Source organism: Lemur catta, chromosome 12 (assembly GCF_020740605.2).
Source record: "Lemur catta isolate mLemCat1 chromosome 12, mLemCat1.pri, whole genome shotgun sequence".
Lineage (NCBI taxonomy): Eukaryota > Metazoa > Chordata > Mammalia > Primates > Lemuridae > Lemur > Lemur catta.
The window spans coordinates 75,083,404-75,109,380 of NC_059139.1; the positions used below are offsets into that span (position 1 = coordinate 75,083,404).

General features: G+C 37.5%; 1 protein-coding gene across 2 annotated transcripts in view; it reads left to right on the forward strand.

The window, feature by feature from the left end:
- The window catches only part of FER (FER tyrosine kinase), a 369,146-nt gene extending 351,918 nt beyond the window's left edge, over positions 1-17,228 (forward strand). For both annotated transcript variants that reach the window (XM_045565690.1, XM_045565691.1), the window contains 3 exons: positions 10,466-10,620; positions 15,956-16,078; positions 16,991-17,228. In XM_045565690.1, coding sequence (XP_045421646.1) covers positions 10,466-10,620; positions 15,956-16,078; positions 16,991-17,133 — 421 coding nt within the window. In that variant the 3' untranslated portion in view covers positions 17,134-17,228. The remainder of the gene's footprint in view (positions 1-10,465; positions 10,621-15,955; positions 16,079-16,990) is intronic.
- Positions 17,229-25,977: the final 8,749 nt, after the last annotated feature.

Genomic DNA, 25,977 nt, shown 5'->3' on the forward strand with positions numbered 1-25,977 from the left:
ACTAATCATAGAAAGATATTTGGTGAATATTTTAGGTAAATATTTTTAGAAACTTTTGTAGATCTACAAGAGAAAAATGGCTATGTATATGATATCAGGTCTTAATATAATACCACAAAAAATAAAGTCTTATCAAACATAATGCAGAATTAACATTGAACAAAGTATGCTTTCCTGGCCTGTGGAAAGAAAATATATAGAGACAGAAAAGAAATTGAATTTCAGATCTTTGTTTCAAGATAAAAATGAATTATTATAAAATAGACCTGTATTCATAACTTAGACTCTCCTATTTGGGTTTTGTACACTGCAAGCAATCATAGGACTGAAGGGAAATGTATTATAAAGTCTCTTGGGATATCACTTCATAGACATAGAAAGCAACATTAGAAATTGAAATGGGAATAATGAAAATTTCATTTTAAAAGAATGTAAATGGGAAGCAAGGAAAGAACTGCTGAAATATATATAAAAGAAAATCGTTACTTTTCTTGAATTCCTATAAATACTGAAAAGTGTTTTCCATTAACAGGATAGTGGTGCCACAATAAGTATGATTAGGTAGTTTCCGTGTACATAGAGCCAAAACTGTTCTGAAGACACTTTCTGTGACAGTATGTCAGATGAAGCTGTCTTTCCTCTTCCATTCAGGAGTATGGCCTAGGAGTCTATTAGGCATCACTAAACCAGAGCCAAAAGCACAAGTTGGCCATGTAGTTCTGTGTGGTTGAGAGAATTTAGGAGACATAGTCCATTATTGACCCTTTTAGCAAAGTACACAGTTAGTGGCATCACTTGAACAGAGAAGATAATCCTACAAAGACTTAACCACTGCATGAGCTGCAGATCATACAGTACTTAAATCTAGGTGCATTCCACTATAATTAGAGTGTATTTGTTCATTAGTAGCTGAACATTTTGCAGACTATAAAAATTTAAATGATCCTGAGGCTCATTATGGCACCTTTTGCATCTAGATTACACAGTTGCTCTGTGCCTTTATGTGCCTTTTATATCTTAATGTAGGCCTTACTGTGACTATGTATACCACTTTGTGAGAGTATAAACCATAACAAGTGATTATGGAGTATTGTTATGTGCCTTTATACAAAATAGGAAAGAAAAAATAATGCATATTTTAGTTCTCTCAATGTGTCCTATATTCCATAGCCGAAGCACTAAGTCAGGGATGCTATTTCATTAAGCTTAAATGGGAAAGAAAACAAGTCTCAGGAACAAAATGGTGGAAATCTATCTCCTCAGGGATTAAAGAGTATAACTTTCATCAAGGTAAAATGAATAGTATTTTCAAAGAAACCAAAAGAACACCCAGCACTGTGGAAAACTGAGAGGACATGGGCTTAGGAGCAAGACAGATTTCACACTCAGCCACTTACCAGCTATATGATCTTGGGCAAGTCATTTAATCTCTGAGCCTGTTTTCTTATCTGTATATAGAGATATCTATCCCTCTGAGTGATTGTTAGGATTAGGGATAACATAGTAGGTGTTTAGTAACTGGTTACTGATACGCTAACAGAGTTGGGAAGTGTGTTTCTTGGTTGCAACCCACAGAAAAGTCAAGAACTGGTGCTCTGATTTCCCAGGTGTGATGTATAAGCTTATGCAGTTTATTAAGGAAAACACTGAACAAGAACTCCTGTCTCCCAGTCCCTAGTCCAGAACTTCCAGCTGTGCAGATGTTTGTATAAATGCCTCTGGAAAAAAAAATCTGTGAAATGTATTTAACTTACAAATCAGTATGCATGAAATTTAATATTGACAGAGCATGGGTTATATGAAAAACATTTAAAATAGTACGGGGCACATATAAAGCACTCAATAATGATAGCTATTGCCATGATGGCTATTCAGTAAGCAGTGGTTTCGTCACTTTTCTGTCTATTGCTCAGGGTGACTTATCACATCCAAGTGTAATATTTTAAGTTACAGTATTTATTACTCAGGCAAGTGGCTTCTGTTTTCACTTCTTACACTCTCAGAATGGGAGTAGGTTGATATTTTTTAAATCTCCTTTCCGGAAGTCTTTTAAGAGTAGAGGCTCTTGCCGTCAGTACGGAAGCTAACTTTGGGGCCAGCTCCTTGCAGTGCATGTCACTGCAGCTTCAGACGGCTATGGGCCTTTAACGTGTATGCTTACGACAGAGCTCAGTTTTGTTGTTGAATTACCCATTGGGATTTGGTATATTTCTGTGAACTAAAGAGATTAAAACATTAACTTTCCATCAATGTTTTCAATATCCTCTCCCAGTTCCTCCAGACCAGATTATTTATTACAAGATTTAACAATAGATCAATATTTATTTAAAATTTGTACCCAGAGATAGTCTCTAGAGATTTGGTATCTCATTTCACAGTGTGGCCCACCGGTGATAGGAAGAAACATTGACTGAGAGAGATTTATGTCTGACTACACAAATAAAGTACTCATTTTACAAAACTATAAACCATCCAGATTAATCACAGTAGTTAAATGCAAAGAAAGGTCCCCTTGAGTTTTTCAGTTAAATTTAAGACAAGTATTATCACCATGTGTTTGGTTCTGAATTTTTTTTCAATATGCATATTTATTATGAGTTCACTTTCTTTAACGATCTAGGAATATGATTTCTAAGATGAGAAAAGAATTTGTGGAGTTTGCACTTGTCCAACCAGAATTCTCTTATAGGAAACTCACCCACAGAAAGGAGATACAAGAGCCAAAAGAAGTAAGCACTTGTGTATGTGCTGATCATGACCCTTTTAAGTAAAGCCACATGACTTACACGTCGTCTGGAAATGATTCTCATTCAGTCCGCCATGTCAGAGTGGACTTGGTTGTCTTGTGTTTCTCCAGAGCGTGCAGTGCAGTGGAGCCTGGCTCCAGTCTAACCAATGGACTCAGTGGTCAAGACATCCAAGCCCCCAGTGGGGAGCTTCCTCTGCTATTGATAACCTGGTAGACAATAAACACATTAGGGCTACCAGTATACAGATTTTTTAGAAGTTACATCCACATTGTTGCCCCACCCAATGCCCTATCACGCCCTTAAATATTCCCTCAGTGCCCATATTGACTTTTCCATAGGAGCCCACTTTATGCCTTACCCAGGCCTCCCCGTCTCACCCAGTTCCCTGTACTGTTCAACTGTCCCTTTCCTCCTCTTCTTTCCCACTGTCAGAACATATCTGCCCTGTCATCCTAATCTCTGTATAATGTCTATTCAATTATTTTTTCAAATAATTTATGAAAAAACGTAAGTGGCAATATGTGGCTCCTTCCCCACAGGTAACATATATGCATTTTAGCAGTGGCTTTAAGTAAATGACACTCAAATACTGAGTATGCCGAGTGTCCTGACAGGCAGTAGGAGAGATCCTTCAGGAACAACGAGTCTTTGGCTCTCATCATATGGACCACAGGGCATTAGACCAACCCTCAGCAAAAAGCATAAATTATGGTCTAACTCTCACTTCTTACCTGGCTGATAACTGCACTCACAGAGGCAGTCCTTCTGTTTCCATCCTCCTAGAAGTCTGTGGCACTAGAACAATTTTTTAAAGAAGGAAAATAGGCACACTTTAATAACAGGACTAATTTTCAGTTTTGCAGCTGAGGCTTCCTTTGGGGCCTCTTTGAGAAATAAGTGCCCCATTAGTAATAGGCACAGACCCCATAGGGAGAGGTGTGAAGTGTGGTAAAAGAGGTTGCAAAGGGAAGAACGGAGATGAGTGACAATATGATGAACAGTAAACTGGGAGTTAAGTCAGCAGTGCACTGAAAATGAAAAATGTAGGGAGATTTTCATATTTACATGTATTTTATTCAAAGGAAATATCAGGTAGATGGTAAAGTGGAAATAAGCAACATCTGACTTGCAAAAGAATCCGGCTGGTTATCTGTTTTCTGGTCAATTTCTGATCCCATCACTTTCAGTTAAGTAGTGGCCGTGGTATTGACCAGTATAAAAACCCAAGGTACCATACAGCACGTCTGTTGCCAAAGACACCCACCTTGCCCAACCTCAGTTTCCTGATGTGCTCTAACAGTTGATGGTTCCATTTCTATTATTGTATGCAAAATTTTACAACAAGCTACAGACTGTCCCACTCTCCTGCCATCAGAACACTCATAATGTTTTAAAGCAGTTGGTGACATTCAGCTTCTCCTTTAGAAAACAGATTTTTTCATATGCTTATTACTAATATATAGGCTGTTTCTGGGCTTTTTTTTTTTTCCCGAGGTGGAAGAGAGTCTGAAATGCCACTTCCTTTCTTAAAGGTAACCAATTTTGGCTACTCTTTTTAAAATTCAGAAGTTATACCCATTGGCCACAGATTAAGGTGTGGTTAGATTACTTTCCAAAAGAGAAGTACTAGAAGCATTGAGAGGCATTATAGAAGGTGGCGGAAATTACAGACTCTGGGCCTGGGCAGTTAGTTGTTCAATGCCTGCTTTCTTCCGTTTACTGGTTACGTGATCCAGGGCGAGTCACTTAACTCTCTGGGCCTCGGTTTCATCATCTGTAGGAATGGAGATCATAATTGCAGTAGTTACTAAGTGACTTAATATATGAAAAGTGCTTCAAATAGTGCCTGACACATAGTAAATACTATATAAGTTGTTTCTAGGAGAACTAACTTAAATGGCTTTTATATTAATATGAAGAGAAAATTATCAAATAGTTTATTCTAATTAGAAAGGGAAAAAGACATTGATTCTCCACCACATAGTTTCTGAGGCTAAATTCAAGTTTGCTATGCTGCAAGTGCAGTTTTACATCTGTGTGTGGCTAACATTTATTAAGCACTTAATATTTTCTATGTATTGTGCTAAGCAATTTACATATTTAATTTTCACAAAAACCTTATGAGGTAGGTACTATTATTATCCCCATTTTACAAATGAGAAAACTGAAGCTAAGTAAACTTGTAAAGGTCCAAGAGCTGGTAAATGATGTAATACTTAAAAGTTGGTGCTTTTACCACACACAAAAATCAACTCAAAATGGATTAAAGACGTAAACATAAGACCCAAAACTAGAAAACTACTTGAAGAAAACATAGGGGAAATGCTTCAGGACATCAGTCCTGGGGCAAAGATTTTATGGTTAAGACTTCAAAAGCACAGGCAAAAGAAACAAAAATAGGCAAATGGGACTATATATTTAAATAAAATGCTTCTGCACAGCAAAGAAAACAATCAACAGAGTGGAGAGACAACTTGAAGAATGGGAAAAAATATTTGCAAACTATTCATCAGAGCGGAGACTAAATTCCAGAATATGCAAGGAACTCAAACAAAAGCAAACAAACAAATAATCAGATTAAAAAGTAGGCAGGCAAAGGACCTAAAGAGATACTTCTCAAAAGAAGACTACAAATATATGAAAAATGCTCAGTATCGCTAATCATCAGGGAAATGCAAATCAAAACCACAATTAGATATCATTTCATCCCAGTTAGAATGGCTATCATCAAAAAGACAAAAAATAACAAATGTTGACAAGAACGCAGAGAAAATGGAACTCTTATATGCTGTTGGTAAGAATGTAAGTTAGTACAACCATTATGTGTACTGTGTGGAGGTTTCTCAAAAAATTGAAAATAGAATATATAATCTAGCAGTCCCACTACTGGGTATTTTTCCAATGGAAAGGAAATCAGTATATCAAAGGGATACCTACACCCCTAAGTTTATTGCAGCATTATTCACAACAGTTAAGGTATGGAATCAACCTAAATGTCCATCAAAAGACAAACAAGGAAAACATGGATACATGTAAACAAGGAAATACTATTCAGCCATAAGAAAGAATGAAATCCTATTATTCATGACAACACAGATGAGACTGGAGAACGTTATATTAAGTAAAATAAGTCAGGCACAGAAAGGTAAATACTATGTTCTTTCATATGTGAGAGCTAAAAAAAATTGAGCTTATGGAAGTAGAGAGTAGAATGGTAGGTATTAGAGGCTGGGAAGGGTGGGAGATAGAGGAGGATGGAAAGAGGTTGGTTAATAGATACAAAAGCTAGATAGGAGGAGTGAGCACTGGTATTCTGCAGCGCTGTAGGGTGAATATGGTTAATTATAATTTATTGTATATTTTGAAAAAGCTAGAAGAGAAGATTTCAGTGTTTACAACACAGATGATAAATGGTGATGGGTATGATAATTACCCTGATTTGATCATTACACATTGTATATACATGTCAAAATATCACTCTTTGTCCCATAAATATGTATAATTATTTAGATGTCAACTAAGAATAAAAGGGAGAAAATAGAAAAATGTACTCACAGTTCTCAATAAATATAAAAATATGTAAATAAATCCACCTAGCAATAAAGTTGGCCTGTGTGGAGGAAAGTAGTAACATTTTCTAAAGGACATAAAATGATATTTGAGTAAATGTCAGAACAAGAAACATACAGGTAAAGCCAGGTTTTACCTGTATGTGAATACATACATACGTGTGGCACAAATGCATTGAATAAGGGTATATCTCAATTTGTAACAATGGGTCTTGAATGGGATTATCAAAGACTGAATGGATATTTACTTTTGGTCACATTCTTTTGTGTTTAAATTTTTGAAGAGCATGTATTTGTGTATAAATGATATAAAAATCCTTAGAAAAGAATGTGTACTTATATTTTAAAAAGTTGGTGCTTCTATACATGTCCAAAAGTATGTTTGCAAGTATCTAGATATATATATTTTATGCAATAAGATATTATAATTCCCTTCTCTTTATCAGAACATGGTAAAGCAAATGAAGTGTGCTCCATTTATTTCCCACTACCTGGGTTGTTGGTTTTAATCAGAATGAGGAAACTTCAGGGCCTTAAAGAGGTTTTCTCATCCTGAGTGCTAGTAGTTGTTTGTGGCTCAGTATTATCCAGACATGGTGGAAATAGTTCTTGTATTACAAAAAAAAAAAAAAAAAAAGTAAATATTTCTCTAACTCGTTTTCTACATGAGGAATAAATCCTGACTCTGTAGAATCATAGCTTATAAGTAGTAAACAACTTGGGCCAAAGGAGCATTGCAAAGGAGAACACTGGCTCAGCCAGCCTTGTGGTTATTCCTGGCTTACTGTGTCTTTGCTGCAAGAGTGAACATCGCCACAAGACAAGGTACCCAGATGGCTTTCCAGATAGTGAAGAAAATGCACTCATCTCCATTGCCTGCTGGCATTGGAGTTTCTGTAACTGCTCTCTGTTCTCGTTTGATCCTTAATTAGCCTATCTCACATCGTGTATGACTTGTGAGACAGCTACGGTACACACTCAGAAGGCTGACTTTGAATCTTCAAATAGGATTACTCAGCAGACGTAAGTGGAACATTTCCATCTCCTTTTGGCAGTGAGCAGCCTTTGCTGTTGTTTTCCTCTGCATGTGGTGAGATATAGCTATCTCTGATACCTCCTGCGAATGACAATGCCAGCCTATTATGGGATTTCTCACCTCTGAATTTCTATGGGATTTGCTGTCTGTAATACACAGGCTCACACTGGTGGTTCTCTAGCAGTTTCTTACGTGAAGAGGCAGGGAGAACTAGTGTGTCTGACTCAGGCCTGGGCAATAGTAGGCTTAATAAGGAAGGGAATGGAGAGAAAAGGAAGAAACGTGTATGTCTGCCTTATCTCCCAAATTAGATTGTCAGCCTCTCAGCCCAGAGACCATATCCTTTTTCCTATCTCCTTTATTAGAATATTAGGCAAACGTTGAGTATGCAGTGCATGCTTATGGCCTAAGGTTTTATTTAATTCATAGATTATCTCAAAAAGATACTATTTCCATTTACTTGAACTTAATACAGCCCAGAGGAAGTAACATTTTCTGTAAATGTTATTGAAATTTTATTTACAATGAATTGAAGGTATCTCTAAATTAGTTTTAAATTGGCCCCTCAGAACTATAATCCTCATTTCAGAGGACAAATCTCTAAGCTGGTGGTACAATGAAGATAGTTATGACAACAGAAGTATATATAGTTGTAAAACATAGGTATTACTATAAGGAAAGTACCAACAATGAAATCCCATAAATGACTGAAATGCTACAGTGAATAAAAACTCATTCTGACCAAGGGTAGTGGCATTTGGCCCACTGACTAAGGTTGGAAGGTGCATGCTATGGTGCCATTGTACCTCTGTCAAAAAGTCAGTTTAAAAAAAAAAAAAAGTTGACTGTATATGTATGGATCTATTTCTGGATCTTCTCTCTAGTCTGTTCAATTGAGCTATATATTTTTTACCAATACTAAACTGTATTAATAACTATAGTTTTCTAGTAGGATTTGAAATTAGGTTATGCAAGTCCTTCAACTTTGTACATCTTTCTTAAAATTACTTTATCATAGAACCCTTGCATTTCCATATACATTTTAGAATCAGCTTATCTGATTCTACAAAGATATCTGCTATAATTTTGATTGGGAGTACTTTAAATCTATAGATCACTTTGAGAAGAATTTGCATCTTGATGTTGAGTCTTCTACTTCATGGATAAGGAATATCTTTCCATTTATTTACATATTTTTGATTTTTTTCAGGCAAGTTTTATACTTTTAAGTGTAAGAACTTAGTTGTCTTTTGCTAGATTTATCGTAGGTATTCGCCTTATTGGTGCTACTGTAAATGAAATTTATTATATTTTCAAATTATTTGCTAACATGCAATACTTTTTATATATTACAATAATGCTTTTTGTATATTAATCTTTTCTTATAACCTTGTTAAATTCATTTATTATAGTTCTTGTTATAAAAATTCCCTGGGCTTTTCTGTTATATAAAAAAGATTAGATCGGCAAATAGTTTTATTTCTTCTTTTATCTTTTGTTTCAAAGACTAGGACCTCCAGAACAGAGATCCCTTTGAGTACAAGTGTTGAAAGCAGGCATCTTTGTCTTGATCTCAGTGAAAAGCAATTTAGTCTTTCACCATTAAGTGTGATGTCAGTGATTGAATTTTTATGTGTACGTCCTTTGTCAGGTTGAAAAAGTTCCTTAATATTTCTAGTTTGTTGAGAGTTTTATCATGAATGGGGTTGAAAATGCTTTTTCTGCATCAATTGGAATTATCACGTTTTCCTCTTACATTCTGTTAGTCTAGTGAATAACACTGATTACTTTTCAAATGTTGAACCAACCTTGCATTACTAGAATAAGCTCCACTTGATCATGATGTGTTATCCTTTTTATATACAGCCTTCTGTATCCATGGATTCCACCAACCAAAGATGGAAAATATTTGGGGAAAAAAATGTATGGTTGTGTGTGCACAGAACCTGTACAAACTTTTTTCCTTGTCACTGTTCCCTGAACAATACAGTATAACAATTATTTACATTGTATTAGGTATTATAAGTAATTTACAGATGATTTAAAGTATACAGGAGATTGTGTGTAGGTTATATGCAAATGCTATGCCATTTTATATCAGGAACTTGAGCATCCTCAGATTTTGGTATCCAAGGGAAGTTCTGGAACCAATCCTACATGGTATAATTTAATGTGTCCCCCGCTAGAATTAGGCTTTTTGTTTTGTTCACTACTATATTCCATGGCAGAAAAGGGTGATCAGGAAAGACTTGAGGAGAGAGAATTGGGGGTAAGAATGAATGAAGAGGAGTCAGCTATGCAAAAGTATAGGAGAACACTCCAGGCAAAGGGAATGGCTAAGTGCAGAGGTGGAAATAAGCTTGCCTCATTTAGGGAATTCATCCTGAATTTGTGGACCAAAAAAAGCACAATATGGCTGAGATATAGTAAATGATGGGGGGAGTGAAACAAGATGAGGTGAGAGACAGGGCCAGATTATCATGTAAGGTTTTGCCTGTTGCAGATGGGGTAGAACAAGAGTTGCCAGCCTCTCTGGCACTTGAGCCATTTCCCAACCTTTGGGAGGCTCTAGGGATAGTCCTTCAGGAGCTACCAGCCACATGTAGCTATTTAAATTTAATTAGCTAAAAATATATAAAATGAAAAATTCAGCTTCTTAGTGACACTAGTCACATTGAGGTGTCCAACAGCACATGTGGCAAATGGCTGCCTCATTGGACAGCACAGACAGAGAACATTTCATCATCACAAAAAGTACTGCTGGGAAATGCTGCCATAGGAAAGCCAGTCAAAGGAGAAATAATGCCAAGTTTGCATAGCCTTTCTTCTGTGATGTTCTCTTTTAACCCTAGAATCAGTGCTTTTCTATTTAAATGGAAATATATGTGGTGCCTAGAAAACCAGCATGTGGCCTGTTCCATATGCAAATGTTCTTATGGATGATTTTTACCTATGACAGAAAAGATAGGAAGGACTGGTAAATCACAAGCATTCTTAACCTCATTATAAATACATTGCGAATGTAAAAATGCAAAGTGTGGAAGTTATAAATGTGAAAGCGGCTTTCAATTTGTTTTAATAGGTGTTTTCTATGTCTTTTTGTAACCTAGGGACCTTGCTGCAAGAAACTGCCTAGTAGGTGAAAATAATGTTCTGAAAATCAGTGACTTTGGAATGTCTCGTCAAGAGGATGGTGGAGTATATTCATCTTCTGGCTTAAAGCAGATTCCCATTAAATGGACAGCACCAGAAGCTCTTAATTATGGTAAGAATAGACTGGCTTCCTTTTTGGTGGTAAAAATGGACTGCATCAGCACAAAACATTCATAAGCAATGTTACAGGGGTAGAACAGAACCATTTGACGATCAATATGAGTAAATATTCATACCTGTGAGCACAAACTTAATTCTTTGAAATTATTGATCAGATTTCTATATGTAAGAGTGCTAGATTAAAAAAGTGGATATAAGCACTTTTAAATATGACTATATATCAGAGAATTTTTCATTTTGCCCAAAAAAAGGTTATTTTTACTTGTCAGATTATACACAGTAAAAGTGGCTCTGGACCATTTCTTTTGAATGTCTTATAATTAGCCCAATAACCTCTTCTTAATGTTAGGTTCCTAAAATATTAAGCCAATTCTTTAGTTTCTCACTCTGAAATTGACATGGAGTTTCTTTGAATCTCAGTCTCTGGAACTGGTGTAAATCTTGAGGAAAAAGGAGATGGTAATTACATTTTAAAACAGCAGGGATTTTTTTTCACTTGAATTTTCACGTATCATTATAATTGGAAATAAATACAGCTTGTATTATCTGTGGTTGGGATGAAATGGGCTGAAACAAGATGGATAACAGCTCAAGAATTTAGGGGGGGAAAAGACCAGAGTGTGCTTTAAGTGAAATTAGAAATTACATTGTCATTAAGGGAAGCAGCATGTGAGCCGTGAATTGGTGAGTGGGTATGGCATGTTTTTGAATAAAAATATCATAAAATGATTCTTTGATTTAAAATGAAAAATTACTTCATGAAAAATGATTTTTAATGTAGGCATTAAGTTAAAGCAGTTATAAATGCCTTAAATGAAAAACAAAGTTTTTTCTAATTGAGGTGAAATTCATATACCATAAAATTAACCATTTTAAGGTGAAAAATTTAGTGGCATTTAGTACAATTCACAATGTGGTGCACCCAGTATCTAGTTCCAAAACATTTCCATCACTCCAAAATAAAACTCTGCACCCATGAAGCATTCTCCCCTCCCCCAGCCCCTGGCAGCCACCAGTCTGGTTTTTGTTTCTGTGGATTTACTTACTCTGAATGTTTCATGTACAATACATGGTCTCTTGCGTTTGGCTTCTTTTGCTTAGCATAACGTTTTTGAGGTTCATCCATGTTGTAACATGTATCAGTACTTCATTCTTTTAAGGACTGAATATTATTCCATTGAATGGGCATACCACAATTTGTTCATTCATCTGTTGTATATTTGGGCAGTTTTCACCTTTTAGCTACTGTGAATAGTGCCACCCTTGTTCACAGGTACCCGTTTTCAGTTATTCTGGCTGTATACTAGGAGTTACGTGGTAATTTTATGTTTAGCCTTTTGAGGAAGTATTAATACCAAATTTTTTCCAGATAAAGCTTTTGAATGTAATTGGTTTATAAGTTGGTTGTGGCTGGTACAGATACCCCAAGATACTAATCCTCACCCTTAGTTTATCTTCGTGTGTGCTAGCAAGAGAGGCTTTTGTGAGCTTTCTTCTGGTTGCAAACTAATTGCACTATTCCTTAGAATCTAGAGAAAACAGTAAACCTGCTATTTTTCATACTGGTTTTTTTGGGGGTGGTGATTACAGTAGGATTATATTACTAAGGGGAACAGTCATAGGATAAAAGATAGGATTTTAACACTTAGATTTACACAGAAGGTTTTTCAGCACCCAAGGAGATATAACTGGACTTAGGAGTCTCTAAAGTCTTACCAGTAAAATCCAGCCCTCCCGAATTTGTTCTTAACCCAGTTTGCCAGATTCTCTAGATTATGTAGCCATTAGAAGTCCTCTTACTATTAAACAATTATGCCAAGTAAAATTCTGCCTCTCCTTCACAGTGTATTTTAGTTGAATTTCAAGCTGACTAAAGCACTATATTTATAAATTGAAGTTCTAATTCTGAATACCTCTAGAAGACCTAAATTAAGCATTTTGCTAGCAGTGAGGGACATTTTTTAGCAGTCTTTAATTATTATTTATGATTTTATGAAACAGAACAATTTAGATGACAAGGAGGGAGAAATTACAGTGGTAGATGAAGGAGAAGTTTGTAGTATTGTTATCCAATCCAATGAGGGGGTTCCTAAAAGAATCTATAGGCTTTCTTATGGCAACCTTGAGAAGTAGTTTTAGTTCTCACAGACTAAAATTACTGATGATTGGCCTTAAATCCTAGCATTTTTTTTAACAAGAGGAAATATAAATATGAAAGTCCTTATTTCTGGTTACTTCTTTCATTTTTTATATAAATATCATTTTGTAATTGATGGTAAGATTTTGCCTCGATTTCCAAGGGTGTTTTCCACTGATTTTCTTCACTCTTGCCTCAGAATAAATCTCCCATGAAGTGTGGGGTCAGGGTAAATGAAAGAAACCTCCCTGAAACTTTGTCTTAGGCCTATAGAATTAAAATTACTGTTGTTATTTAATTTTTGAAAATATGATGCATCCATTAGTTGTGAGTTTACCCCACCCCCAACCCCCTAATCTCTGGAGAATATTTACTACCGTGTGAGCACCGTAGTGTTGATCAGTCAGTGCCAGTTTGACGGTGAATACTTGTGGAGCCTACTCTTCTGATCTTGTGATACCTCACTTTGGATAATGGGCTCAAGCTCAATCCAGGAAAATATAAGAGGTGCTAGGTCACTGCCATTTCTCATAATTGAGTAATATTCCATCATATACATATACCAAATTTTAATGATCCACTCATGAATTGATGGGCACTTAGGCTGTTTCCACATCCTTGCAGTAGTGAATTGTGCTGCCATAAACATTCGGTGCAGATGTCTTTATTATAGGATGTCTTTATTATAGAATGTCTTTTGCTCTTTGGGGTAGATGCCTAATAGTGCTATTGCTGGATCAAATGGTATTTCTATTTTTAGCTCTTTGAGGTATCTCCAAATTCTTTTCTACAGAAGTTGCACTAATTTGCAGCCCCACCAGCAGTGTAAGAGTGTTCCTGTCTCTCCACATCCTCACCAGCATTTGTTGTTTTGAGATTTTTTTGATAGAGGCCAATCTCACTGGGGTTAGGTGATATCTCATTGTGGTTTTGATTTGCATTTCTCTAGAGATGTTGAGCATTTGATGCATACATGTGCTTTAAAAAAAGAAATCAAGCAATACTAAAGGGCCTGTAATGAAATGTAAGGTCCTCCCCCATCCCTCTCAAGCCACAGAATTCCCCTTCCTGGAGGCAGATACTGTTATGTTCTCATAAATGGCTAAGAATAAATACTCTGAAATGGGAAGGAGGCAGGATTTTCAGTGAAAAGAGTCCCGCATCACTCATCAGGACCAGACTTCCCAATTATGTCATTAGCTACATGACCTCGGCAAGCCATCCACTACTCTGCACCTACCTTTCCTAATTTGTAACATGAGGATGATAGGACATTTTCCCTGCAGGATATTGTGAGAGTCAAATGAGACATGGAAAAGTAGCAAAATGCTATACAACTGTAAGTTACTCTTGGCCAGTTAAGTTATCCAGCAAAACCAGGTTCAAAAGTCAGGATTGTGAACTGTCACTTCTGGAGTGTGATCTTGGTTTACTTCTTGGTCTCTGCCCAGATGTTACCTCACAAAGTAAGATATTTGACAACTTATACTTTCTCAAAGAATTAGTTTTGACTTGCAGCCATTGAATGACTTTCATGAAAAGTATTAAATTATTGGATGCCAACCATGAAAAGAGTTGATATCCAGACAAGAAACTTAATCTTCTTACCAAACAGCACAGTGAAAGTCCCTAATTACTGTCTACTAAGGAGGAAGCTAATTCACACAGCTGGAGCTGATAATCAGTAAGTACACTCCAAACTCTGACGTCAGAGCAGTTAGCATAGTGCAGGCATAACTCTTGTTTTCATTTTATGTACCTTTTTTGAGAAAAGGCCATCCTATTTTAAAGCAATACCACATTTTTAGAGGAGGGGGCATTTACAAATCCTGGAGTTGAGGCAGGAAGCTACAAGAGGGAGAGAAAATGAAATCATTTAAGAAGACTTTTATACCACTGCAAATGGAATTTAGTTATGACAATGTATGCCCTATATGTAAAAGTAAATATAACTATGTTAAAAACATCTAGGAAACTCTTAGCCTCTTGGAGAGGCTAGAGATCAGAAAGCATTTTTCTGCTTCCCCTCCCTTGATTTCACATCCATCTCCAGAAAACATGTTGTAGTGGGTTTTTATCTCTGTGCTTCTCTAGAAAGCTACCCCAAAAATTCTAAGAGCTTAGCTCACGTAGCTCAGTAAAACAGGTGCACCAAAATATTTTGACAAAACAAGGCACCACGTAATTTAAGGAAGTTGTTTTTATCAGCCAGCTATGTTAATTTCCACTATATTCAAAACACATAGAAAAATATATTTTCCATAAATGAAACTATCAGTGGAGAAAATGAGACCTTTAAGCATGTAAGAATATCTATAAACAGTGATGAGTAAAAAATTGAAGTTAAGGAATTTTCCTTATTGCTTTAAGTTTGTTTGTAATTTTAGAGGAAAGAAAATGATGCAGGCAAGAAAATGATGCAGGCAGAAGACAAAATTGCAGGAATCCAACTTATTTAATCTCCTAGGCGCTGATGGGTACAAATGTGTATCTTTTTTACATAAACCGTCCATCTCATTCAGATACTACAGGGAAAGTAAGCTTGTATGCTGGCTGAGTATTTGTTCATGGCCACCGGGGAGTCAGGAGGGACTGATTTGGAAGCTAGTTTGATTAATCTAGCAGCCTGAAGACTGTTCATTTAATTGATAATGTTACTAGTCTTGCAATGTAAAACCACTAAAGAGGAAGACTAGCTATTGAGTTCCTTTGGCAAGTTTTAATACAATCACACACCATTTACCAACATTCTGTGAAATGTGTCATTAGGCAATTTCCTGTTGTGTGAACATAGAGTGTACTTACACAACCCCAGAGGGTGTACTCTACTACACACCTAGGCTATATGATATGGCCTGTTTGCTCCTAGGCTGCAAACCGGTATAGCTACTGTACTGAATACTGTAGGCAGCTGGAACACAATGGTAAGTATTTGTGTATCTAAACATAGAAAAGGTAATGCATTGCACTATGATGTTAGCATGGCTATGATGTCAGTAGGCGATAGGAATTTGTCAGTTCTATTGTAATCTTGTGGGACTACTATACGTGGTCCATCATTGGCCAAAATGCCATTACGTGGCACATGACTGTGTGTTAATATGTAACCGACATAGACATACATAACCGGAAAGGGCCACCTACTTGTCCTCTGTGCCTCACCTGCCTATGGTGGTTGTTCCCCTTCCAGGGAGATACAGTTCTGAGAGTGATGTGTGGAGCTTTGGCATCCTCCTCTGGGAGACCTTCAGCTTAGGGGTCTGTCCATACCCTGGAATGACAAATCAGCAAGCAAGAGAGCAAGTGGAAAGAGGTGAGCCGAAGACCCGGGTGGTTGGTGTTCACAGCCAGCCCCAGGGCCAGGCGCTGTCTGCTGGCCAGACTGCCAGGGTGTGTATGTGGGGAGGGGTTCCACACTGTTGGGGTACATAAGAGAGCAGAGATGTTAGATAAAGCTGCTCTTGAACCCCATGGGTGATCTTATACAACAAAAACAAACACGCATTTTAAAGGATTCCAACACTTTAAAAGTAGAGAGCTACAGGCTTTCTTCTGTCCCTTCCCTGCCTGGCATAGCGTCTTCAGGGTTGTGCCATTTACTGTCTTCAAGGGAAATAGTTAGGGTGGTGTTCCTCAACCCCTTATCTTTGACTCTACCCTAAGTAACCCCCCTAATAATATTGCAAATTGAAATGTAGGTAGTCATCAGGGAGACGTTTTTGAGACTTTTATAGCACTTTTGAAGATTAGGATTGGAGGATGCCTTTGTAATTTCCTTCCTACCTTCCACACCCATCTATACACACAGTGCCGGGAATATGAATGTGATTCATATTCATTTTTATTTCACTATTGAATTAGTGTTTATAAAACCCTCCTCTTCATCTTGAAAAACAGGTTGTAGGGATGATTTATTAAAACTCTGCCCACAGCATCTAATTCTGAAAGCAAATATTGGAGCAACTAAAATATGCATTTGTATATGCTGTATTCTTACATCAGACTTTCTGACAAAGGAACAAAAAAAGATGTTCTTTAAACTAGAAGGTGAGTCTATGACTCTATAATATTGAATTCTGCATCAGTGTGCCCTGAAATGGATTTTTTGTTTCTATCTATCTGTAAAATAAGGTACTAAAATTTAAAAGCTGCGTAGTGCCCTGTGTGAATATTTAAATCTTATTGCCATTCTAAATTTTCTGTTCTTCTTCTCTTGGGTCTTCAGGATACCGGATGTCAGCACCCCAGCACTGTCCAGAGGATATTTCTAAAATTATGATGAAATGTTGGGATTATAAACCTGAAAACCGCCCCAAGTTCAGTGACCTTCAGAAAGAGCTCACTATCATCAAGAGGAAAATCACATAGTGACAGGACAGTGCCCAGCTCAGCCTTCAGGACTCTGTCCTCCAGTAGATTAATGTTGTTGTTCTCATTAACGATGAGTTTATGCCATGTTACCTGCAAGTCTTCTAAGGTTATTTTTTTCTTAACTGGGTTTTTTTAAAAATACGTTCTACTTAAAAAATGTCAAAGGTAAATTTGTAAAAGAAATAGCCTTACCAAGAGCTTTATTAGCTAAATCCTGCCATTTCAGGCCACTGCAAATAGAAAAGCACAGGCTCTAAATGTGTGAAGGATAAAAGATCTTCTTCACACGCAGGGCTATTGATGCTTGTACTTTCGGCACAGCTTGTGGGCTGCTGTCCTGTGCCACGGACCCTACCCAATTGGTGCTATAAACTGCATTGGTAATGCCATGTTTGCAGGACACGTTCCAACCATAGTTGGCTTTCTACTCCGCTAAGGCGAGATTATATTTGTAAACACAATTTTGTATGGGGAATTATTTGGACCTCCTAGGGTTTTCTTTTCTTTCTTGCCAGAACTAAGCCCAGTGTAAGAATCATCATGCTGTTGCATTATTAGTAAACTTGTCGTTTTCCTCCTTTGTCTGGGCATCAGAAAATAATGCATGAAATGTCCTCAAAGAACACACTGTTAGAGTTGAGGCAGCTTCTTTTAATGGGTGTTATAGAGATCTGTGACAGCAAGAAGCAAGTTTGTGGTCTGGAGAAAAGACCAGCTAGAAGAATGGTGATCAAAGTAGAAAATATAAAATCTGCCTTTTTATCAGAGTTATTATGCCTTTATAAACACACATATACACATGTCCCTTTATGGTCTGAATTCACCAAAAAGGTCCTAAGAAATGTTTCAGGAGTTCATAGAGCCCTCTTAATAGCAACAAATTTTTTAGAGAAAATCCACAGAAATAACAGCATACTTCTAGTTAGGCATCTTCACCTTAGTGGAGGCATCCCAAAATGTAATAACCTTCATTTGTACCAGTTTCCAGAGCTGTCAGAATTTTCCAGTGCATTGCTGTGTGTATGTGCATGCACACTCTCCCAAGGTGCAAAGGCAGCTGTGAATGAAGTCACGTATTCACGAGGCGACAACATAGGGACAGCCCTCCCATCTCCACCTTCACCGACCCTTACGCTGCTCCCTGGACCGTGTTATCATTAGCGGCCAGGTAGACAAGCACAGTGCTGAAGGTATCTCTTGTGGCTAAAATGTGGCACAGTTAAAACAAGGATCTGTCAAACTGAATCTAAGCTGTATCCAGGGAACTTACTTACCCCATGATCTGTATATAGTTGCCTCTCAGGATAAACACGTATGTGGGAGATGGTCCTGCTCAGGGGTGAACGTGGCCTGGAAGCCTTTTATAAATTCTCAGGCCTGTGTCCAGATAAATATCACCTTATTGAGTATTTGGTCTGCATTCACTGAAAGATCTTAGAACAGAAAATTCCTCCTGCCCTTTCCAGCTGTTTGCTTCCTATGAATATCATTGTGCAGAACTCCCACAGGTACTTTAAAGAGTATAAAAAGGACGATACTGAAGAGAAAAATGACTTGTGTCTATCATTTCAGTCTCCTTATAGATTTTATACACCTTTAATGATTAGTACATTCACACTAAAATGAAAGCATAATAAACTTCTCCTCAAAAATATATTTGCAACATACAAAGCAACTTCTTTTTAATCAGCACAGTTTTCCCTTATGTCAAATGTTATAAATAAATGGAACTTTCTTTTGATGGTGCATACTATGCTAAATCAAAGCACAGACTCATGAATTAAGATAGAGTGCTGTGGTCTTCAGGCACTTGCCAGTCTTCAAAAGTAAGAATAATGTGGGACATTTCTACCCTTTTGTCAGTATTACCTAGTGAATCTGTTTGTAATATTCTTTGTCTGTTTAAAGAAAACAGTCTCCTGTCACTTAGTGGCCCCACGCTAAGCTCTCAGCAAGGAGAGAGAATGATGGTTTTTGGCTTTAATATTGTGAACAAGACAAGACCTGAAGCTTAATCTTTGCATTCTGGCGTAAGGAATGAACACAGCATTGATATTTCACTCAGCCAGGCTGTTAGAATTTGCAATTCACATCATAACTCTGTGCTTAAATTTAAAAAGCTTTTCAAAACATCATGACATCTGCAGCATTTAAATTCTATTTTATTCTTTGTCCCAAAGCAGGCAGTGGTATAGTTCAAGATTAATAACTCATTGGGAGTCTTTCAGGATCCTATCAGCTGTATAGAATATTAAATTTTATATAGGTACATGCATTAGGAAAAACTTATGCAAACCATTTTTTACTGTTGATTTTGTTGTGCTTCAAGTATAATTTATTCATCCCTTCTGTCACTGATAATTATTGGAATTATGTACTTTAGGAGGCTAATCCATATCCAAAAAGCACACATATAAATACTGTTCTGAATTTGCAAGTTGATGCAGGGAAAGGAAGCTTCAGAAATGCACAAAATCCTATGACTTGTTTAGTAAGAACGCAGTTGGAATGAATGCATTTGGAAAATCCAAAATTTCCACTGGTCTGGATGTAAGTAAGTCCAGTCTCAAATCTCTGTGTTGTTGATGGATTATCTAAGAGTTGCATATATCATTACTGTATAGCTCCTCTCATAATTCCTTAAATTTATTAATATGAGGGTAGAGGGTTAACTGTAAACAGTCTGTCTCTCACTTGCATTTTTCTACCTTGAATCACCAAAGAGCCTTTATGAGAAACATTGAGGTAGTTCATCATTTTTCAAAGGAAGACATTTTTCAATGTCAAATTAACATGTATTGCCAACATGTGAAAACTAAAATTAATTTTGTATTCCATGTAATCTAAGGTTACTTCCCAAAGCCAACATACTCTTTCTCTTCCAGGAAAATAATAATAAAGGATTAGCAGGTTTTATTTAAACTTTCAGAAACTGAGGCTTTATTTCAGTCTATCCTGCCACTCGGTCCCTAGTGAAAAGTCTCATGTAATTATTTCTCTTTTAGCTCCCAAATTTAATACGGGCAATAAAATCCCCCTTTCATAATTCACCATTTTATCGTAAATATAATATTGTTGAAACATCTTACTAGCAGATCGGTGTAGACCGGGAACCTAACTGTCAGGTATTGTTCAACATACATTTCCCAATTCTTCTTCTTTTTAGGGTTATTTTGAAAAGAAAACAAAATGTTTTGTCACCGAAATAGTTTTAACTTCCTTTAAACCATGATATGGTTATCCTGTCTATCATTTCAATTTTACCATATAGGTTTATAAGGTTTGGTTAGTACCACTAAAATAACTTCACAATACTGGTAATTAGACTGTGTTCAGAAGAAAATGTTTTAGCTATAAAATATGTCACACACTGAGGACCTTGTAGTGGGACAAACAAACAAATCAGAATGCAAAAATACAAGTATCTGGATCTTACATCACTTTTGTTCAGGGTTATCTCAGTTACACCACTTTATTAGTGATTCTTTCTTGTGAGTCATCAGCTGTTTTAGGAGTACACCCGAAAACCTTACTTAGTATACTCTGTGCACACTGCTTTGTGGCCATGTGTCATTTGGAGATTGATACTTTCTGAAAAGGGCTTGTTTCCCTCAGCCCTCTCCTTTTTACACATACTGCCTTTATCACACCATTGATATTTTAGTTGGTTCTCATCAGAATTGGTTGTCCATAAGCAATGCTCTGAGTCCTGGAAAGACTGATTTTTGTATTTAGGAAGTCAAAGCCCTCACACAAAACACAGAACAATGCAAAATAAAAAGAGCAACGAAGAGGCAAAGGAAAAAATGTTTTCTGTATGTATTGAGATCTTAATTAAATGGGATCAAAGATTTTATATGAAAATGAGTTTATATTGCATTTCCACGTATTATTAAGTTAGCATGAAAGTTTACCATTAAAATAAAGTGTTACCTCTTTTATTACTAACTCCGATCTGCTTATACGTATCAGAATTGTGTTATTAAATATTTTAATATATTTTTTCTGTTTTGATTAGCTTCGTGTCAAGTCTGAATACTGTATTATTTGAAAGAATCCAGAACTGTGTATTCTTTCTGCAAAAGATACACCGACTTAAAATGTCAGGATTTCATGTACCAAGATACTTGAAGGAGATATTGGTACAGTCCTAGAGTCCCATAAAATTCTCCTTTAGAAAATAATGCTGTAACACAGAGTGTATAAACTATATTTTTTAGCCACAATTTAATTTAAGGGAAATATTTAATACCCCTTAAAAACCATCCTCCTGCTTCATACTGATTCAAAGATTAAATTCTGAATTGTTAAGTACAGGCATTAAGAATCACTTAGCTGCCTAATAAGGACTGAGATTCTTAGGTGGTAGAAAAATCCTGCTGTGCTAAATTCTTAGTCACTTTACAGAAGTAAAGGGCGTGGGCTTCCGTGTATCTGCTAATAAGGTGCCGAGGCAAGCTTATCCACAGGCAAAAGAGGAAAGAACCAGTTATTCTAAGGCAGGGTGATGCAGCCCTACAGAGTGTGAAGACATTAAAGTGGGACAAAGACCTGGACAATGTCATTAGAAAGCCTGAGGAAAACAGTGCCACAAGGCCCGATCCTTTCCTATAGAAAATAAAAAAGATCATCAGAACTAAAAGCAAAAGTGGTCACCTGCCAGTATGTGGGCCTTAGTGTGAGCAAATACTTCTCCCTTGTGCTAGGAGCAGTTTCACGTCCCAGCTCAGAGATGCTGCTGCGCTGGGCTCCGCTTACACTCACTGTCCTCCCCACTGATGGATTTGGTCGTATATGTTCAGGATTTTCAAAGAGACTACCCAAAGCCTCTTTAAGTTTGCAATAATTATATTTACTATTTCTTTAAGATCACTGATTTTTCAGACTTTATTAGAAATCTTTGGTTGCAATGGGGCTTAACCTGGGCTCAAGTCTCCTAAATGAGAGCACACTTAGGACGCCCTGTTTCCCTGTTGCACTAAGGTTAACTAAATGGCTCTTAGAGTTTCCCACAGAGGGACCTCACTGTGGTGATCTCTACTCTGGGAAAACAGAGAACTCAGCAGGGAAATAGGAAAATACCAGATAAGCAGCAGTATTCCTTGTCTTTAGTAACATCTGAGGGAAAGGAATCTTAGAAACCTCCTAAAGCTAGTCCAAGTGCAGCAGGGCTCAGCTAAGACACACAAAGGCAGAGAAAGACCTCGGGGAAGGAAGGTTGAGAGGAGATAAAGGGCAATAACAGGCACCAATGTAAAATGCCTCGAGGGCTAACCTTCTAAGGAATAAATGCAGTATCAGCAAGAGAAACTAATCCTCAAAATGGGGGCTGAGGGGCTGCCTGCTGCATGCTGTTAAACATCACACGCCTCTCAAGTCTCTACAGCATTTTCTTTAAGAGCATTGGATTAAATATTGGTTTGATTTTCTTTATGGTCCTTATAATCTCACGAGGTAGCCACTGTTGGATCAGAATTACCCTTGCTCTGTTTTCCTGTGAGGCTGCAGACACGACGGTGCTTCAGCCCACTCTCGAAAGCAGCGGGAGGCTGAGTGATGGCACACATATATCTAGGGTAGCCAGCATCAGAGGAAAATTGCTGTGAATGCTCCTGCTTTTCATCTCGTTAAAGAAAAAAATATCTCGCAGATTTGTAACAGAAGGACAGATTTAGCTTCCCTCCTGTCAGCAAACTTGTAAGAACCCCAAAACAAGAGTATTTGGGATTCATTCTAAGAGATTCATATCTTGAATTTCTAAACTATCTTCCCAAACATTATCATTGAGGCCACCAAGACACACGTGTCCTACAAAGTAACACACTGTTCTAAGTGATCGTAATGGCCCTGGTAGTGGCATTTTATGTTTCCCGTCAGCTTTGCCCATTTGGGAAGCTTTTACCATCTACGGTGTTGAGTGCCATAAACGCTGCTGCGTGTTCATTTTCCCAGTATTTTTGACTTCTGGTTAGTATTTCCTTGTCTCATCTTCAGCTTCTCAATCTTTTGCTTTACCAAAATAGAAAAGCCTTTATCATCAGCCTGTATTGAAAAATGTTGTCATTGGCCTCAACCAAAGAGTTTCTCCCCAGGTGCCCAGGGGCCCCTGCCCTGCGAGGACGCCGAGGCACATGCTTACCGAGGCGGGCAGCACACGCCATGTGTGAGCAGCCCCATGGTGGACGCAGCCGAGAATACAAGGATGACCTGGCTGTAGTCCTTGATGTGGAGACAGGACGATTAGGTGTGTCAGATCAGTGGCTCTATCAGGAGAGGCTCTTGGGAGATTTTTTTTCAGGACAGCAAGACACTGGGAGTAGGTGTGTCCAGGGAAGCAGCCTGTTGACTTGGCCAAGTAAGCTGCTCAGGTGACCTCCACACCCCGCTGAAGAAATGCTGAACACTAACGACACTGCTTTGCCTTAAACCCCTGAGCGTATTCAGTTCTTCCATTCCACTGTTCTGTACCAATAGTTTTTGTTACTTCCTTCACATTGCTCTCGTCAGCAGATGTCTGCAAGTATTTCAACTATGTAATGTTAAGGGTTTCTTTCATAGCTTCAGAGAAGAGGGTGGCAGATAGGAGCCTTAGGTTCAAAAGCAGCCAGTCTGCCTAGATTCACAGACCCCAGAGCGTCCCTGTATGAAAACATCAGTTCTACCCTACAGTTCCCCAAAGCTGTACCCTACCCTAAAAAGCCAAGCATCACACCTTTTTCCTATTTGCTAAGAATGTCTTCAGTATCAGAATAAGCACATTTTAAATGCTATCCAAAGTAGATTCATGTTAGATGACATATTAAGAAGCCAGATTTTGAACTGTAACCAGACAATAGAAACACCACTTTACCCTTTGTTGTCGGTTAAAACACCCTTGCAAAAACTATAAACACTCAAGCAGTTCATCTTATCACAGGAGACCATACCTTATTTTGAAAACATAGGACAGATATCAACGGGAAAGGTCAATGTTCTCAGCAACAAAGGATAAATCTAAGAGGTCCATTAAAAAAGAAATCCCAATTCATAGATTGGAGCAGCAAAAATCTGGGTATGAAAAAAAAGAAATTGTGACTCCAAACTGTCATTATTAATATTTTCTTCATGTAGCTTATGTCAAATAGTACAACCTTGGGGTTTTCTTTTGAGTTACCAGTACAATCTTTATACAGCAAAAAACTAAATTCCCCCCAGTAGGGGCTCAGGTCTCTAACTGCCCTGGATTTAAAGCCTTAGGGGCTGAGAGGGAATCTGGAATCTGATATCACTGAGATCTTAGGTAAAAGGGCCATCCTGGCAGTCTGCCAGCTCACCAATCCATGCTTTTATTTTTAAACCCAGAAGAAAATAAAAAAGCAAAACACTTACATAGGAATTTTTCTTTTACAAATAATCTGATGTGGAATAAATAAAATTACCTGCTGCCTCTTAAGAAATGCCAGACTGTTGGAAGCAAGTGTGGAGACCAAAATGCTCAGAGCCATGCTTGATACGCCTTTGAATGTTTTACCCTAACCCAAAGTACAGCAGTTCTTGTAGTTAGACTATCGGATGCTGTAGAGGCCCAATCGCATGTCAGTTTGAATTGCCTTGCTTCAGCCACAGTCAGAAGACCAGTTCCAACAGAAGTGAACTTATTTGTCATAATTCTTGCCTTAGATTCTAGGCCTTTCATACAATACACAAAATATACACGTTCTAATGGAATTCACTGTTTTTGGCTTTAGTGTCCAAGAGATTGGTTCCACAAGGTTCACTTGTTTTCCCTTAAGTATATTTTATAATTTTATAAGTATATGGTTCTAAATTCAATCCCAGATATAGTTTCAGAGCATCACGTCAAATCAAAATCAAAGATAAAGGGGAACTGGTGAGGAGGGATCTCAATTAGTTCAAATTCATGACCAAAGTGGCCAAAGACGTGAACCTCCCTTTCACTTGTTGACATTCCACTTCACTGTACAAAATATCAGTTACCCAGTTCCATCCTGTGACGTAATCAGACTCAACATGGACCAATGGCCTCTCTGTTCATCATTTTCCTTCATAGAGCATTGAGATTTCTCACTGAAACAGCTCCGTTACTCAGACATCTCTAGATTTTATGATTAATTTATGCTTAAATATATTAAATTTGGTTCCCTAATTGAGCAATTAAATATCTTGGGGGGGGTAGTATGAATTCTGCTAACTTTACATTATGGTTTTCTTTGTGTGTTTTTCTTGGTTTTGTCTGGCTTCCAGTGAGTGCCCTAAAAGATTACTCTAAAGTCACAGCCATACAACTACATAGGGAAAGGCCAGATAAATACAGGAGAATATTATTAAGTTGTCAAAGAACCAAGAACAGCCCTTACTTCTTCAGGAACCCAAGCAAATTGAAAGCAAAGACACACTGTACACATGGTGCCCAGGCCATTTGGCTGTGGGCCCAGGGGCCTAAGGCACTGCCTTTTCCTGGCACAGGCCCATAGTAAGTGGTTGTGGGAAATGTGATTTTTATGAGTTACTTCCTCTTCCTTTTGAGAGAAAATGAGTTTGAGATGATGGTGTGGGAGTGGGGACCTCAGCCACCAAATGGTATAAACGTTCCACCTGCAAGCAGCGTTTTGAGCAAAGTACTCCTGTGGTTTACAAAGTTTTCCTTTAGTGCCAATGTATGGTCCATTTAATGTCAGATTAAAGCACCTTTAATCTTTGTTGTTGTTTTAAAATAATATATTTGTGAAGTAGATAAAAGAAACACTGGAAATAGGGTGCTTCTTCTGGAAGGTTCGAGTGTAAAACATACAAACAAGGCTTTGGTGGGTTTACGTGGCTTTGTAAGCAAGTCTAAAACTA